General features: G+C 43.5%; 1 protein-coding gene across 6 annotated transcripts in view; it reads left to right on the top strand.

Annotated features, from left to right (window-relative positions):
- Window positions 1-15,370, top strand: part of UNC5D (unc-5 netrin receptor D) — a 420,790-nt gene that overhangs the window by 194,358 nt on the left and 211,062 nt on the right. For all 6 annotated transcript variants that reach the window (XM_053269389.1, XM_053269395.1, XM_053269393.1 and 3 more), the window contains one exon: window positions 10,548-10,691. In XM_053269389.1, the coding sequence (XP_053125364.1) occupies window positions 10,548-10,691 (144 nt within the window). The remainder of the gene's footprint in view (window positions 1-10,547; window positions 10,692-15,370) is intronic.

The raw sequence follows: 15,370 nt of genomic DNA, 5'->3' as shown, positions 1-15,370 counted from the left end.
GTGGGGCAGGGAGAAGCAGGACCGGGGGCCGATCAGCAAAGCTGGCAAAGTTCAGGCACTGTAGCCTGTAAACCATTTCCAAACCTGCAGATATCAAGATCAGGATGAATGTCCTTATCTGATCTCTAGGCAGAGAGATGTGCTCTACAATCTATATCTCAATAAACATAAAAGGGATATCAAGCTGTGACACTAAAGGGACCACATAGCTTCAACTGCCAGAGCAATTGAATTAATCTGTTCTAAAGATTAGATGTCTGCAGGCTGGACAACCTAGTCCGATAAATTAAATGTGGATAATTAAAAAGCAGAATCTTACTCCAGTTTTTTAAAAGCTAATAATTAATTGAAACTAAAATGTCTCTTGCAGCTTCATCCTAATATATAGATATAGATATAGATATAGATATAGATATATAGATTGTGTGTGTGTGTGTGTGTGTGTGTGTGTGTGTGTGTGTGTGTGTGTGAGAAAATACAGGCAACATAATAAGCATGATGAATCTACGACTATGTCGACTATGTTCCTCTTCAGACATTTTTTAATTGATTAAAATAGAATTAAAACATCAGAAAAAAACATTAGATGGGGAAAAATCTTAAAAACAGACAATTCGACATAAACACGTCAGCCTCAGTGTAAACACTTAGCTGATGTGTTCTACAGAGAAGGCTCTCCTTTGAGTCGCCACCAGACAAGCTGGCGGTACCCTCAGACAAACATCCTCTGAAGATCTGAATAGGCCTTGGGGTTCATAATGAAGAAGGCATTCTCTTAAATACCCTGGGCCCAAGCCATTAAGGGCTTTATCGGTAGTTTGCTCCTCAGCAACAGTGCTAACCCTGTACATCGCTCCTCCGTCTCCATCACAGTTGTTAGAAAGCATGTCAAATTGTGGCTTTTTACCCAGGCTTGTATATGATTGTCTCCACTGCTGCTTCATGTATTTTGTACTGTTTTGGTGCTTGTGTTTTAATTTATTTTTTTGAAAAAATCAGATTTGTTTATATATTTTAAGCTCAATATTTTAATGTGTCTTTTTAATAATCTTGTTTTCAAATGTAATTGTGAGTCGCTTTGGGATTTTCTTAATGAAAGGCGGGGTATAAATTTAACAATACATACATACATACATACATACATACATACAGAAACAAACAAACCAGCCAGCCAGCCAGCATCTTGTATTTTGCCTGGAAACCTATTGGTTTACATGTAATAAATAGTGATATGTTGCAGACCTAAAAATGTATGCAGGGTGTGAAAATATGGACAATACATGGGATGGAGAAGGGGCCAGCACTAACCCTATACATTTGGCAAGGAGGAATTAAAGAAGGTAAGCTTCATGGAATTAAATGCTGCTGCAGCGGCGGCAGCAACAACAACTGAAAATTCAATTCGAATTTTAACAACAAATATTTATATACCACTTTTCAACAAAGGTTTCCAAAGTGGTTCACATAGGGAAATAATAAATAAATAAGCTGGATCCCTGTCCCCAAAGGGCTCACAATCTAAAAAGAAACATAAGATAGACACCAGCAACAGCCACTGGAGGGATGCTGTGCTGGGGCTAGACAGGGTCAGTTACTCTCCCCCTGCTAAATAAAAAGAATAACCACGTTAAAGGGCGCCTCTTTGCCCAGTTAGCAGGGATGCATTATATTCTGGACACTTTATATCAGTGGTGTCCAACTGCACCCCTCCAGCTGTTTTTGGCCTACAACTCCCATCACCCCCGGCTACTGGCCACTGTGATTGGGAATGATGGGAGTTGTAGGCCAAGAAAGGCTGGAGAGCCACAATGTGATGCCCCTGCTTTATATGATGCAAGTTCTATTCCACCCTTGGACACCCTTAGAATTGGTTCTTAAGAGAAGCCAACCCACATGATTCAATTGGCTGCTGAGAATGTGAGAGTGACTGGTGGATCTGTGTCAGTTTTGATGCAAGGTGAAAGGGTTGTGTGATTGCTTTGGCACATTCCCCACTTGCAGTTCAACTCACGTTTTCAGCTCTCTTTCAAACAGTTTTGCCGTGGCACAGTTAAGGTGGATTGTTGTATTCTGGGCATGTGATGCGGGCTGAGTGAAGTGCTCACATCACTGCTTTTCTGTGTGTTGAGCTCCGCATGGATCCATAAAACCCATATTATCACCATGTTAACATTAGTCATGCAAACTGATGCTGTGTGCTATCTTGCAATCGTAACCATGGCAGTAGCTGTATTTCCTGGGCCTGAGGATGACCCTCTGTGCTACATGGGCACAATAAATGCATTTCTTTATCATTTATTTCTCAGCTTCATTCACAGACATAAATGCCCGATAGCCTTCTCTGTGTGGATTGCTTCATTTTCTCGAGTCATCTGGACTATTCACTGTATGGTTCTTATTGGCAAAATGAATCCATCATATCATCGGTTTGGTGATTAGCCTAGATTTCACTATGCAACACAACACAAGGCCCATTCACCTGTTATATTCTACATTTCTACAACGAGTGTGCAGTGCACACAGGTTCAGATCCGTACACATATACGGTCATTCACATGTTATGTTGAACACAGGTACAGAAGTTTACTTCCTATCTGTACCATGCATTTGAAGGACCTGCAAACAGAAACAGAAACAAAACAGAAACAGAAACAGCAAAACCCAGTACCCCATGGGCTTGTGGGTATGGGGGTTGTTGGCACCCTATGTGCACCACACCACCACTCACTCTGGGCCACCCTGGTGCCCTCCAAGTGCAGTTATGGGGCTGCTGAAACCTCCATTATTCCCTATGGGATAAAACCGTAAAGACGTGTAAACTTCATTAATTCTTTAAAAATCAGCCCTTTGCCCAATTCTTTTGAAATTTGTGTGGTAGCTTCCACTCCACCCACTCTATTGGCCCCAGGACACATTTTCTTGATCCGAATTGATTTGGATTCAGATAAATTCAGATCTGAACCGAAAATAGGTCATTTTGGAGGGCTTATTTTTGGACAAAATACAAATTGGGGTTAATTCGGATTCAGCCCGAATTGAAACAAACAAACAAAATTCCAAGATTCACACTCCTAATACAAACCACTTTCTGTTTTAAAAATATATTTAGAGATTATTTAGATTCCTTGCCTTCCACTCCTTTAAAACTTTGAGAGCATGCCTCAAATTGGCTCGGAAGTGGCATCAACGTCTGTTTTCCCAATGGGATGAGACCTGCTAGGAGTAACTAAAGTTTCCTTGTCTGATAAATAAAAAGATTACAGCAATAACTGCTGTCAGCATTTTTCTCATTTAAACAAATAAACCTGACAAATGATGAAGTTTGGTGCTACTCTGTTATGTTTAGCACATAGCAAGCTATTACTCATCCTCTGCCAGTATTCGTCTGTCTGCTGCTAAACCATCCAGCATTGCAGAAAGCTTATTAGCATAGCAGTACCAGAGGCACAATTCCATATTCTTTGAGGCTGTATTGGATGACAAAAGATGATGCTTATAATTTGCACAATAATTTAGAGGGCTGGGCTACCACTGTGAATTGGAATTACATAAGGTATCAGGGAACAATGTTGGCTTTCATTTATAATACATTGGTTCTTTCTCAAGTTGATTGGAGTTTCTTCCCATATAATTTCTGCCCCCATTATCATTTTTTACACATAGGGGATAAGAACATAACAGCCCTGCTGGATCAGGCCCAAGGCCCATCTAGTCCAGCATCCTGTTTCACACAGTGGCCCACCAGATGCTATAGGGAGCCTACAGGCAGGAGCTGAGGGAATGCCCTCTTTCTTGCTGTTACTTGCTGTTACAAAGGCCTCTGAGTACCAGTTGCAGGGGAGTAACAGTAGGAGAGGGGGCACGCCCTCAACTCCTGCCTGTAGGCTTCCAGCGGCATCTAGTGGGCCACTGTGTGAAACAGGGTTCTGCACTAGATGGGCCTTGGGCCGGATCCAGCAGGGCTGTTCTTATATTCTTATGTTACTCCCCTGCAACTGGTTTTCAGAGACATCCTGCCTCTGAGGCTGAAGCTGTCCGATAACCCTCCAACTAGATGCCGTTGATAGACCTCTCCTCCATGAAGCTATCCAAACCCTTCTTAAAGCCATTAAGGTCTTGGCTGTCACCACATCTTGTGGCAGAGAATTCCACAAATTGATTATGCGATGCGTGAAAAAGTACTTCTGTTTGTTGGTCCTAAATTTCCTGGCAATCAATTTAATGGGATGGCCCCTGGTTCTAGTGTTATATGAGAGGGAGACAAATTTCTGTCCACTTTCTCCACACCATGCTTGGTTTTATAGATCTCTATCATGTCTCCCCACAGTTATCTTTTTTTCTAAACTGAAAAAAACCAAGTGTTGTAGCCTTGCCTCATAAGAAAGGTGCTCCAGGCCCCTGATCATCTTGGTTGCCCTCTTCTGTACCTTTTCCAGTTCTACAATGTCCTTCTTTAGATGTGGTGACCAGAATTGTACGCAGTACTCTAAGTTTGGCCACACCATAGATTTGTATAAGGGCATGATAACTTTAGCAGTTATATTTCCAGTCCCCTTCCTAATGACCCCTAGCATGGAATTGATCTTTTTCACAGCTGCCACCATTGAGTCAACACTTTCAACGAACTGTCCACCATGACCCCAAAATCCCTCTCCTGGTCAGTCACCAACAGCTCAGATCTGTGGGGTAGATCTGTAGGGTAGGAAAATAACAGAATGTTTCCCTTACTAAATAGGCCCACCCTCTCTTTCCTATTTGCATATTGCATCTGCCTGACTGCCCTGCCCTGCCCTGCCTTGCCTTGCCAGTTCTTGACTGCAGTATAAAACAGCTCTTCTGTCTCCTGCTTGACCCCAGCTGCTTCCCTTGTATAAGAACAATGCCAAAATGAATGAACAAAACGGTGGTCTTAAAAAAACCCAACAGAATTTCTAAAGGCTTATATTTCAGATGGTGAACTGTGTGTGACTCAGATTTTTAAGTTGAAAGTAATTCAGCTGCTCGGAAGATCAGAGAAAGAGAGACTTGGTTAAAACATGGGCCGCAAAGGCAGCAGTTCTTACCTGGATTGTTTTATCCTTCAGCCTCATCTCAATTACAATGAAAACAAGAGCACGATCAAGGTCTATCAACCTCAGCATTCCATTTGCAATAGTAGCCAGCTACCAGATACTTTTTGATCTCCAGACACAGGGCAAGAAGGTGATGGCTAGCTCCCCCGGCATTTGATGCTCCTCTGTGTGCACTTTGAGCATCCTTATATTATGAGAGACGGAGGAGGAAAGACGTTCTGCTCTTTCCAACCAAGGATAATGTTATAAACTTATGTTTAGCCATTCCTCATAAGAAGGTGCCAAGATCAGCATCTTTGGGCAGACCCTGAGCACCACAGGCACATAGGAATCCTTATACTGAGCTAGACTCTTGGTCTATGTAGCATAGTATTGTCTCCATTGACTGGGAGTGGTTCTCTGCAGGAATTTCCCCCAGCTCTACCTGGAGATGCTGCCAGAGATTGAAGCATGGGCCTTCTGCATACAGAGCAGATGCTATATCATTGAGTTACAGCCCCATCCTGTTCTAACCTCCCACCCCAGGCCACATGCCCATATAACACTTCTAGATCCATATAACACTTCGAAAAAATAAATCTCTGGTAACCAGTCTGGGCTGGAGCTGTGCTAGAATTCGATTATTAAGAGAAAATGAGTGCAGCAGTCAAGCTCAGCTTCCAGATGTAACACTGTACAGACTTGTGCACCTCAAACATTGCGGCAGGTAGCACGGAGAAGGAAGAGCAAGGCTTAGACAAATTCATGGAGGACAAATCTATCCATGGCTTGTAGTCTCAATGGCTATAGGCTACCTCCAGGTTAGAAGCAGGATATCTCTGAATAACAGTGGCAGGGGATCAATGGCAGGAGAGAGGGCATGCCTTCATTTGGTTGTGGACTTCCTGGAGGTATCTGGTGGACCACTGTGAGAAAGAGGATGCTGTGCTATATAAGCCTTTGGTCTGATTCAACAAGGCTCTTAACTTAACTCATTTCTTTACGGTCAATGACCAAATAAACACTACAGCAAAGAGCATACATAGCAAGGCTCTTATGTTCTAAAAAGTATGATGTGGGTGTGCAAACTACGTTGATGCATTTTACACTGGGACAGTGCCTGCCCAGCACAACAGCTGGAAACGTTGAAAACCAGAAAACCCAGCGTGGCCTCTTCCGAAGCAGAAGCAAGATAAGTTGGGGTGCGGAGAGTTCTCAGTCTCTGTCGGGGGGAGGCTTCTTTTCTTCCTTACAGTACTTTCCAACTACAGCAAGCCAATGCCACCTAGAGCCATCTGGGTTGCATAAGAACAGCCCTGCTGGATCAAGCCCAAGGCCCATCTAGTCCAGCATCCTGTTTCACACAGTGGCCCACCAGATGTTGCTGCATTTTACACTGGGAGGGTGCAGGCAGTATAACAATCTAATAATTAAAATTAAATAAAATCAAATTAAACACCACATGTGAAACTGAAGGGATCTTATGTAGGGTCAGAAGCAGCCGTTGGAAATGACTGATGCGGTGAGGGGATGTTGCCAGGTTTGCTCTGAAGTGTGGTCATTACCACACTACAGGGCTTAATCTGTGGAATGTAACACAATTTAGTGCAAACCTGCATACAGCCAATTTATGAATTAAGGTATTGGGAAAGCTGATTGTGGATAGGATACACCCACTTTGGAGTGCTCAGAAGGGCACAATAGAGTAGAGACAAGTTCCTTGAAACCAAGGTTTTATTGAAGGTCAAAGATTTACAGTAAAGACTGTCATTAGCACTTCGGCAAGGTGGCTGGTAACGATCTTCCCTTAAGGGGTTAATAATCTGAGAATGGCAATGGCACTGAATGGTCTCTGGTGTACATTTACAGGTTAGTGCCAAGGGATGGTATACAGTTATGGACACTAGGAAATGGAAGTGAAAGAGTGAGAGAGATCTATAGCTAGCTGTCTAGCCACTCTACCTTGAGGTAGAGTGATGAGATGGGAGATTTGCTTGATGAAGAGAATCTCCTGGCGGGTACGTTCTTAGCTTGTGAAGAATGGAGGGGTCCAAAAATAGTGATTTAAAACAGTGGTTTCAGCTCAGATTCTCAGGCTTAATCATAGGACTCATACACAGACTCATACACAGAAGATGCTTTTCCCTGTGGATAAGTCCTAGGGCTCACGCACAGTATCTTAGATTCTCTAGGACTCATCCACAGAAGGAGCTTTTCTCTTTGGGCTTCCAGTGGATGGTCAGGTTAGTGAGAGGTGGACATCCTCAACCCTTGGGGACAGCAAGGCAATAACGGACAAGCTAACCGAAGGCTGAAGGCTGGATTAACATTGACTCAAAATCTGCCACAAATGCTGAATGAAGAGCTAAACCTAAGAGGGTTTTTAATCTCCTTTTGGGTGGCTGGGCCGAGCACTTTCTGTGTTCTAGAATTCTGACCTTGCTCTTGATGAGCTTTTATTTTATTTTTTTATTGTGGGTTTTTTTGTGTGGAGAAAGAACTCCTAAAGGTGTTATCTTAGACATTCCTTTTAAAACAAATGGTTGAATAGCTGTCCTCCCAAGCAGGGGTATAGCTAGGGGAGAGGTGGCCCATTATTCACTCCTCTCCCCAGTGGCTCCTTGGAGTGAGGGAGATAATGAAGAAATTGGGGAAGGGTGGGGCTGGGGGGCCCTCAGGAGCTGGGCCCCCCGGGTTCTTTGATCTGTTCAATTGTAGCTACCACCCTGCTCCCAAAGGAGACAATCTGGAGGGGGAACAGAGACACTGATGCCCTTGATTCCTTTGATTATCTGAGTGTTCATTGGAGAGGAGAGCAGGTCTTGTGGTAGCAAGCATGACTTGTCCCCTTAGCTAAGCAGGGTCCACCCTGGTTGCATATGAAAGGGAGACTAGAAGTGTGAGCACTGTAAGATATTCCCCTTAGGGCATGGGGCCACTCTGGGAAGAGCATATAGGCGCCAAGTTCCTTCCCTGGCAGCATCTCCAAGACAGGGTTGAGAGAGATTCCTGCCTGCAACCTTGGAGAAGCCGCTGCCAGTCTGCGAAGACAAGACTGAGCTAGATAGACGAATGGTCTGACTTGGTATATGGCAGCTTCTTATGCTCCTAGGAGGGGGGGAACTGCATTCCAGTCTCAGTGCTCCAATGTCCTGTCTGTTTTGGAGCTCTCTGTGCATGCTCCAGGGCCATGAGTGTTGGAGTGGCATCTCTTAGTCCTTTTTTGATCACACTACTGACCTGGGGGCACTCAAGAAAAACCTGGTCATAATGACTTTTCCCTTTTCTTGAATCAGTGGAATGTATTCAGGCAGAGCCTTCCTTGTTATTAGAAACAGTTATATAATCCTTCCAGACAGCCAAGATTTAGTTTGTGGGTGCACTGGACCATTGATTGGGACAGGTAGGCATGGCGGCAGCTAATTGGCAGATGATTGAGGTGGCAAGACTCCCCTTGCCCCTGCCATCAGACCAGCTCTTAGAGTTAGGTCTGAATATTGCAGGGTTTACAAGGGGCTCCTCTCCTCACACTCCTCCTTGAAAAGCTTGCAAGAAGCTTTGCAGGGATTGTGCAGTGCTGGAGTGCAATGCTGGAAAATAGAATTCTGTTGACAAGTCCGCCATGTTGATATTTGCCAAACAACCCGCACCCAGGAACCTGGGTCCTTGATAAGTCTCATCTGCATATCTCTCAGGCCCTCATTGGTAAATGTGGAGCTTGATATTTCCTCCTTTGTAAATGTTGTCTAGAGGACAGTTTATCTTAATTAATTTTCAAAATTGCCCAGGCTTTGATCAAATGCCAACATTTCTGCCAGCCTTATAGATGACTTATATCTTGATAGACTGAAGAGAGGCTGTATGGGGCTAAATTAGTTTTCAGAAAGAGGATCTTTGCAAAGCTTGACTCCCTGCCAACTGGGCAAAGAGGCACCTTTGATTAAACATGGTGATTCTCTTTATTGAGCAGGGGGAGAGTAACTGGCCCTATCTACCACCAGCACAGTACCTCCAGTGACTATTGCTGGTGACTATCTTATTTTTCTTTTTTTTAGATTGTGAGCCCTTTGGGGACAGGGAGCCGTTTAATTACTTATTTCTCTATGTAAACCACTCTGGAAACCTTTACTGAAAAGCGGTATATACATGTTGTTGTTGTTGTTGTTGTTGTTGTTGTTGTCGTCGTCACCTTCCAAAGTGCTTTGCTTCCATCTAGCAGAATGAGCTGGTCCACTTTTCAACAATACTTTCCAATAATTTGAATTAAGAAGTAGAATTTAGCCTGTGCCTCACTTAAAGAAAAGGCAGCCCTAAAGATTTGTGGGGTACAAGGCTGAAACCCATTTCTTGCAGAAGGAGTAGGAATATAGTCTGAGGCTTGTGCATCTGCCACTTATTGATTGATTGATTGATTGATTGAAACTTCTTATGTACTGCCTCCTCCAAAGACTCTAGGTGGTGAGCAACAGAAATACCAATAACAATAATTATATATATATGGGTATGTATTTCTAGATTGTCTACTGTCTGATAGATTTTGTTATTTTATTCTGTTGTCATTCTTTCTTATGGTCAGTGGCCAAAACAAATACAGGAGGAACTCAGTATTCACTGGGGTTCCGTTCTCAGCTAGTGCTGCAAATACTGCAACCATGAATACCAAGGCATTGGAAATTCAGGGGTAAGGTTCCTGGATGCTTACAAAATTGCTGGAAATGACCCTAAAAACAGCAAAAAAGTGCTATACCATGCTCCATGGGCCCCCTGTGTTTCAGCAATGCCTCCCCACAAAAGTGCTTCAATCTGGGTTTTTATTGTGAAAAATAACAATTTTTGGCACTTTTCTTTGTGAAAATATGCCATAAAATGGCTCCCAAACTCTCTGGAACATAAAACAGTGGCCAGAAATGACCCCCATTATCAATTCTGGCTGGATCCCGATCCACGGATCCATGAATTCAACCCTTTTTTGCTGTGTTTTCCTCATGTATCCCGAGGTCGGGTGCCAGTTTCCTGGCCGTGGATATGCGAATCCGCAGGTGCTGGACCCGTGATTAACAAGGTCCTGCCATAAAGCAAATTGTGCCCACTTCCTCGGGAACAAGTCCCATTGATTTTGACAAGAAAGTGCGCTAAGGACTGCAGCCACAACTTACTGGATGTCTGCCTTGCTGCCCCCCCCTCCATTTTTAAAAACAAAACAGCCAGCAGACAGACATTGTGAAGAGTGAAAGCGCCCACAGAAGATGTTAAAGGCAGATATCGCATGGTTCTGAATCCCATCTTGGCAGGGTAATGTTTTCAACTTCTGCATTCTGACCTACTTGGCTGTTAGGATTTAATTAGCCGCCATATATTATTGTCAGAGTAATTAAAGCTTTGCCTTGATTACAAATGGAATGGTTTAATTAAAAAGAAAAGGTTTGGCTAACCTTAGCATTATGCCTGAGTAAGATATTCTATATCAGCTAATTTTCCTGTATCTTTCCCATTCAGGCTTGAAGGTTCGGGAGGCATACATCAATGTGACAAGGCAGCAAGTGGAGGATTTTCATGGCCCGGAGGACTACTGGTGTCAGTGCGTTGCATGGAGCCACCTTGGGACGTCAAAGAGCAGGAAGGCTTCAGTCCGAATTGCCTGTAAGTGATTGCAGCTTGCTGTAGAAGCAGCGATTCGATTTCTGACTGGGACTTTCCATACAACTTCAGATCGTCCATGTACAGCAGATGGTTGATTTGACTTGATGTTTTAGATGTTTGGTATCTGAGGCCTGTTTTGTTTAGTATTTGTGAAAGTGGGGTCATGGTGATTACAAACAACAGAGGGGATAGTGAGTCCCCTTGGGAAATGCCTCTTCTAATGCTAACCTGTCCAAGTGTCTCGCCATTGATTGTTAACTGTTTACTCCACATGCTCATTGCTTTTTAAAATAAATATCTGAATGTTTTTACTGACACCAGTTGTTTCTAAACATTTTAGTATCCATGTGTGAAGCAATGAATCAAAGGCTTTCTTGTAGTCAGTCCATGCAACACTTAGATTTGTTTTTCTTCTCTTGCAGTTTTCTAAAACCATTTTGTCAATCAGCAGCTGGTCTTTTGTGCCTCTGGTGTTCGGGCAATTTATTATTATTATTATTATTATTATTATTATTATTATTAATTCGATTTCTATACCATCCTTCCAAAAATGGCTCAGGGCGGTTTTACACAGATAAATAATAAATAAATAAGATAGATCCCTGTCCCCAAAGGGCTCACAATCTAAAAAGCAACATCAGATAGACACCAGCAACAGTCACTGGAGTTACTGTGCTGGGGGTGGAGAGGGCCAATTACTCCCCCCCCTCCTAAATAAAGAAAATAACCATGTTAAAAGGTGCCTCTTTGCCAAGTTACAGGGGTTCTAGATCCTTTTAGATTTTAGAGCCTGCTCAGATTGAATCAGAATGGCCCCATTCTGAATGCATATGTGCATGCACTTCTTTGATACTGCCACCCAGAAAAAAATACATTGTGTGCACAGATGGAAAAAATAATGAGAGGGAACACTGTTAGGTACATAGAAAACTGTCTTATACCAAGTCCTTCAGTTGGTCCATCTATCTCAGTATTACCTACGCCAGGCTTGATCAATTCAGCTCCCCCTCCCCATCTGTTTTTGGACCACAACTCCCATGATCCCCAGCCACAGTGGCCAATAGCTAGTGATTATGGGGGTTGTAGGCCAACATCTGCAGGAGGGTCAAAGTTGAGCAGCCCTGACTTACACTGACTGGCAGCCCTACCTGGAGATGACAGGAATTGTACCTGGGTTGTACCTGAGACTTTTAGCAAAGCTGTTGTTCTATCAGTGAGCTATGGCCCCATTTCCAACTTCACTTTAAATGCGCCCTTCAGAATATCACAGCTGTAATCTTGCCTTGAAATGATGAATTGATCGTCTTCTATGTGAATTGGTTTGTTCCTATTCTGGAAGAGTGTTTCACCTGTTGTGTAAAGTGTCAACTGCTCCTGATTTCTTTATTTTGTTGAACGTTGTGCATGGATTTTTTTTTAAATTGCCGTGTTATTTCATTGTTCTCATGTTCTTGTGGTAAGCTGCTTTGTGCATTTTGCAAGTAAAAGTTGGGGTAAAGCTGCACAAATAAATGTATCCATACAGGGGATAAAAATAAAAGTGGCTTGCATGAGTCAACACCGACTCGACGGCACACTTTACCTTTACTGGGTTGTATTTGTTATATCAGACCTTTCCTAACTGATTCTCAAGGGAAAAGATCAATGCATCATTTCAAAACAAGTTTATGGCTGAGCTATTCAAGAGTGTGAGGTTAAAGAGAAGTACAGGTTTTCTTTCTATCTTCTTGAATAAATAGGTAACTATGTTATTATGTGCAACATAGGAAGCTGCCATATACTGAGTCAGACCATAGAGCCATCTCACTCAGTATTGTCTACAAAGACTGGCAGTGGCTTCTTCAAGATTTGTTTGTTTGTTCGATTTCTATACCGCCCTTCCAAAAAATGGCTCAGGGTGGTTTACACAGAGAAATAATATATAAATAAGATTGATCCCTGTCCCCAAAGGGCTCACAATCTAAAAAGAAACATAGGATAGACAGCAGCAACAGACACTGCAGGTACTGTGCTGGGGGTGGATAGGGCCAGTTACTCTCCCCCTGCTAAAAAAAGAGAATCACCACGTTAAAAAGATGTCTCTGCCAAGTTAGCAGGGGTGTTGCCGGCAAGAATCTCTCCCAGCCCTATCTTGGAGATGCCAGGGAAGGAACTTGGAACCTAGATGCTCCTCCCAGAGTGTCTTGCTCTTCCCACAGCAACAATGAGGTTGTGGGTTTTGTTATTTTTATTTACTTAAATATTAGTATTTTGGTTTCCTCTGGCTTGCTCTGAGGTGTATTTCACAGCGTAGTTTTTCTCAGAATAAGACCTGCAGATGTCACAATAAGGCAAAAGTGGGAGGTGGGAGCAGGAAATTGAAAACCTACTGAAATGTGGCTTGTGATAAGGGCTTGCAGATGTGGCAGAAGCGTTTAAAAGGGTATGTCTGCTACGTTTTTCAGGAGATAGGGATGACTGCGTGACTGCCTCTCCTGGCCCTGCACTTCTCACTCGTTCTTGCCTTCTCAATAAATACATTTTGCTGAAGGGTAGGTGGAAGGTGATGTGTTATTTAGCGCAACCTCTACAATAACATAATCCACTTTCTAGAAGGTGCTTTCTCATATATTGACCCTGACAACAAACCCATCAGAAATAAGAACTCACAAAAAGGTCACTCAATGAACTGGGATTTGGACCTGGATTCTCTCAGAACCATACTCAATATTTGTCTTTTGAACAATACTGATCCTTCATTCGGCTTCTGAATAGACAAAGGGTGACTTTTTAGGGGCACTTGTGCAAAAATACATAGCAGCTTTGCCAGAGCTTGGTCAGAGAAGCTTTGAGGCTCTTTGGGGACCTTTTCCCCAAGGCTCAGAAGTGCTACTGGTCTTATCCGGTCATTCGTAAAGCCTTAATATTCCTCTTTTGGCTTGTTTTGTTTTTCCTCTGCCTGAACATGAGTCCAGAATTCAAACTAAAGAGAACTACAAAGGCTTTTGGTTGAAGTTTTGTTTGGTTGTGGTTTTTGGTTGAAGTTTGGTTAGGTTTTGGGTTGACAATTAGAGAGCTCTCTGTTATGTCTCCCTTTTACCTTTACATGACCTGTGTAGGCTGTTCCCAAGGCCAGCCTGCTAACCTTAATATCTGAAGGCCAGCCATACCCATGAACGACAGGGTGAAGTGGGAGGAAGTCCCGCCCCCTCTGCATCACTCATCCCCATGCCACCCTCACATTGATCCATCTTCTCAATCACGAGTCCACTTGCCAAAACGGAAAAGGTTTGGGACCTTTTGTTGAAAAGCAGTATATCAATATTTGTCATATTAGCTTTGGCCGCCACCCCAGCATTCACCTGCACTGCTGCCACAGTTGCTTGGCAACTGGCTGGCAGGCTGATGAGAAGCAGAAAGGAACCAGGGCCCTTCCAGCTTCTGACCAGCCCATCAGCTGGCTCCAAAGAAAAAGGAGTGGCAGCACATATGTGGCAGGAGCAGGGTGGAGGCAAATTGTGGGACTGTGGCAGGACGTCACTAGCTCTGTCCCTACTCTCAAGCATCGGGGGGAAATAGTTGTGACAAAGTGAAGAAACAATTTTGCACCCCTCGAAGAGTCTCTGTTTGGGGCATGGGGACACTCAAATGGTGCAAATGTTTTCAGGGATACACATGTGCGTACACACACAAACACAGGCAGGAATATGTCCTGCCTCTAGGAAACAGTCCCAGGAAACCAGAGGACACACCAGGTAGGCAGAAGTCAGGAGGCTGAGACAGGAACAGAAAGCTGGTAACACACCAGAAGTGAAGCCAGATCAACAATGAGGAGCCAGAGGTCAAGACAGTAGCAAAGCATGGACTTGTTGAAAGTCAAATCAAGTAGTCATCAGGAGCCAGAGGTTCAGACCAAAGCCGGGAGCCAGGAACACACCAAAGGTCAAGCTGAGGAGTAATAGTCAGGAACTAGAGAGTCAAACAGAAGTAAAGAGGAAGTCAAGGATCACACCGAACAAAGCAACACAACAGCACAAGAGGACCTTGATACTGAGGTAAGAACTAGTGATGTACAAATTGATTTGAGTCGAATTGATTCAAGCTTGATTTGGGGTAATTTAAGTGATTTGAAATCCAGTTGAATTGCCCCTAGAATAAAAGGCCTGATTGAAGTTCGAGTTGAATCAGCCCTGATTCGAGCTCGAATCAATTCAAGTGGTGAGCAGCGTTCGAGAGAGCTGATTTTCCCCTTGCTGATTGGTTTTCTGGCACTGGCTTCTGATTGGCTTGAGATCTCCTTTCTTCTTGGTTGGCTTGTTATCATTCAAATCAAGTGTTGTCATGGGCTACTGTACCTCAATTGGCTGTGGGGAGGGAGCAGGAAGGGGGGAGGTCAAAGGAGTGATTTCCAAAATGTATTTGAGGGCCTGCTTGGAGGCAGAGAGACATTTGTGCCTGCAGAGAGAAGGATCAGACAGAGACTACAACTGCACTGAGAACATAGACATACATGGTGGTGGCCTGGGCCTGCCTGTCTGGCCCAGTGAGTGGAGAGAGAGAGAGAGAGAGAGAGAGAGAGAGAGAGAGAGAGCCTGCTGAGCTTATCTATTCTCCCCACTCCTTTTAATTTGCAGTGCCAACAACCGCTTTTATTTATTTATTTTTTATTGTACCAGCCCCAATGGCTTTAGCCTTTCTTT

Source organism: Hemicordylus capensis, chromosome 8 (assembly GCF_027244095.1).
Source record: "Hemicordylus capensis ecotype Gifberg chromosome 8, rHemCap1.1.pri, whole genome shotgun sequence".
In the NCBI taxonomy this organism is placed as follows: Eukaryota; Metazoa; Chordata; class Lepidosauria; order Squamata; family Cordylidae; genus Hemicordylus; species Hemicordylus capensis.
Note: the sequence above shows the minus strand (reverse complement) of the source record. Positions and strands in the feature narration are given on the sequence as shown.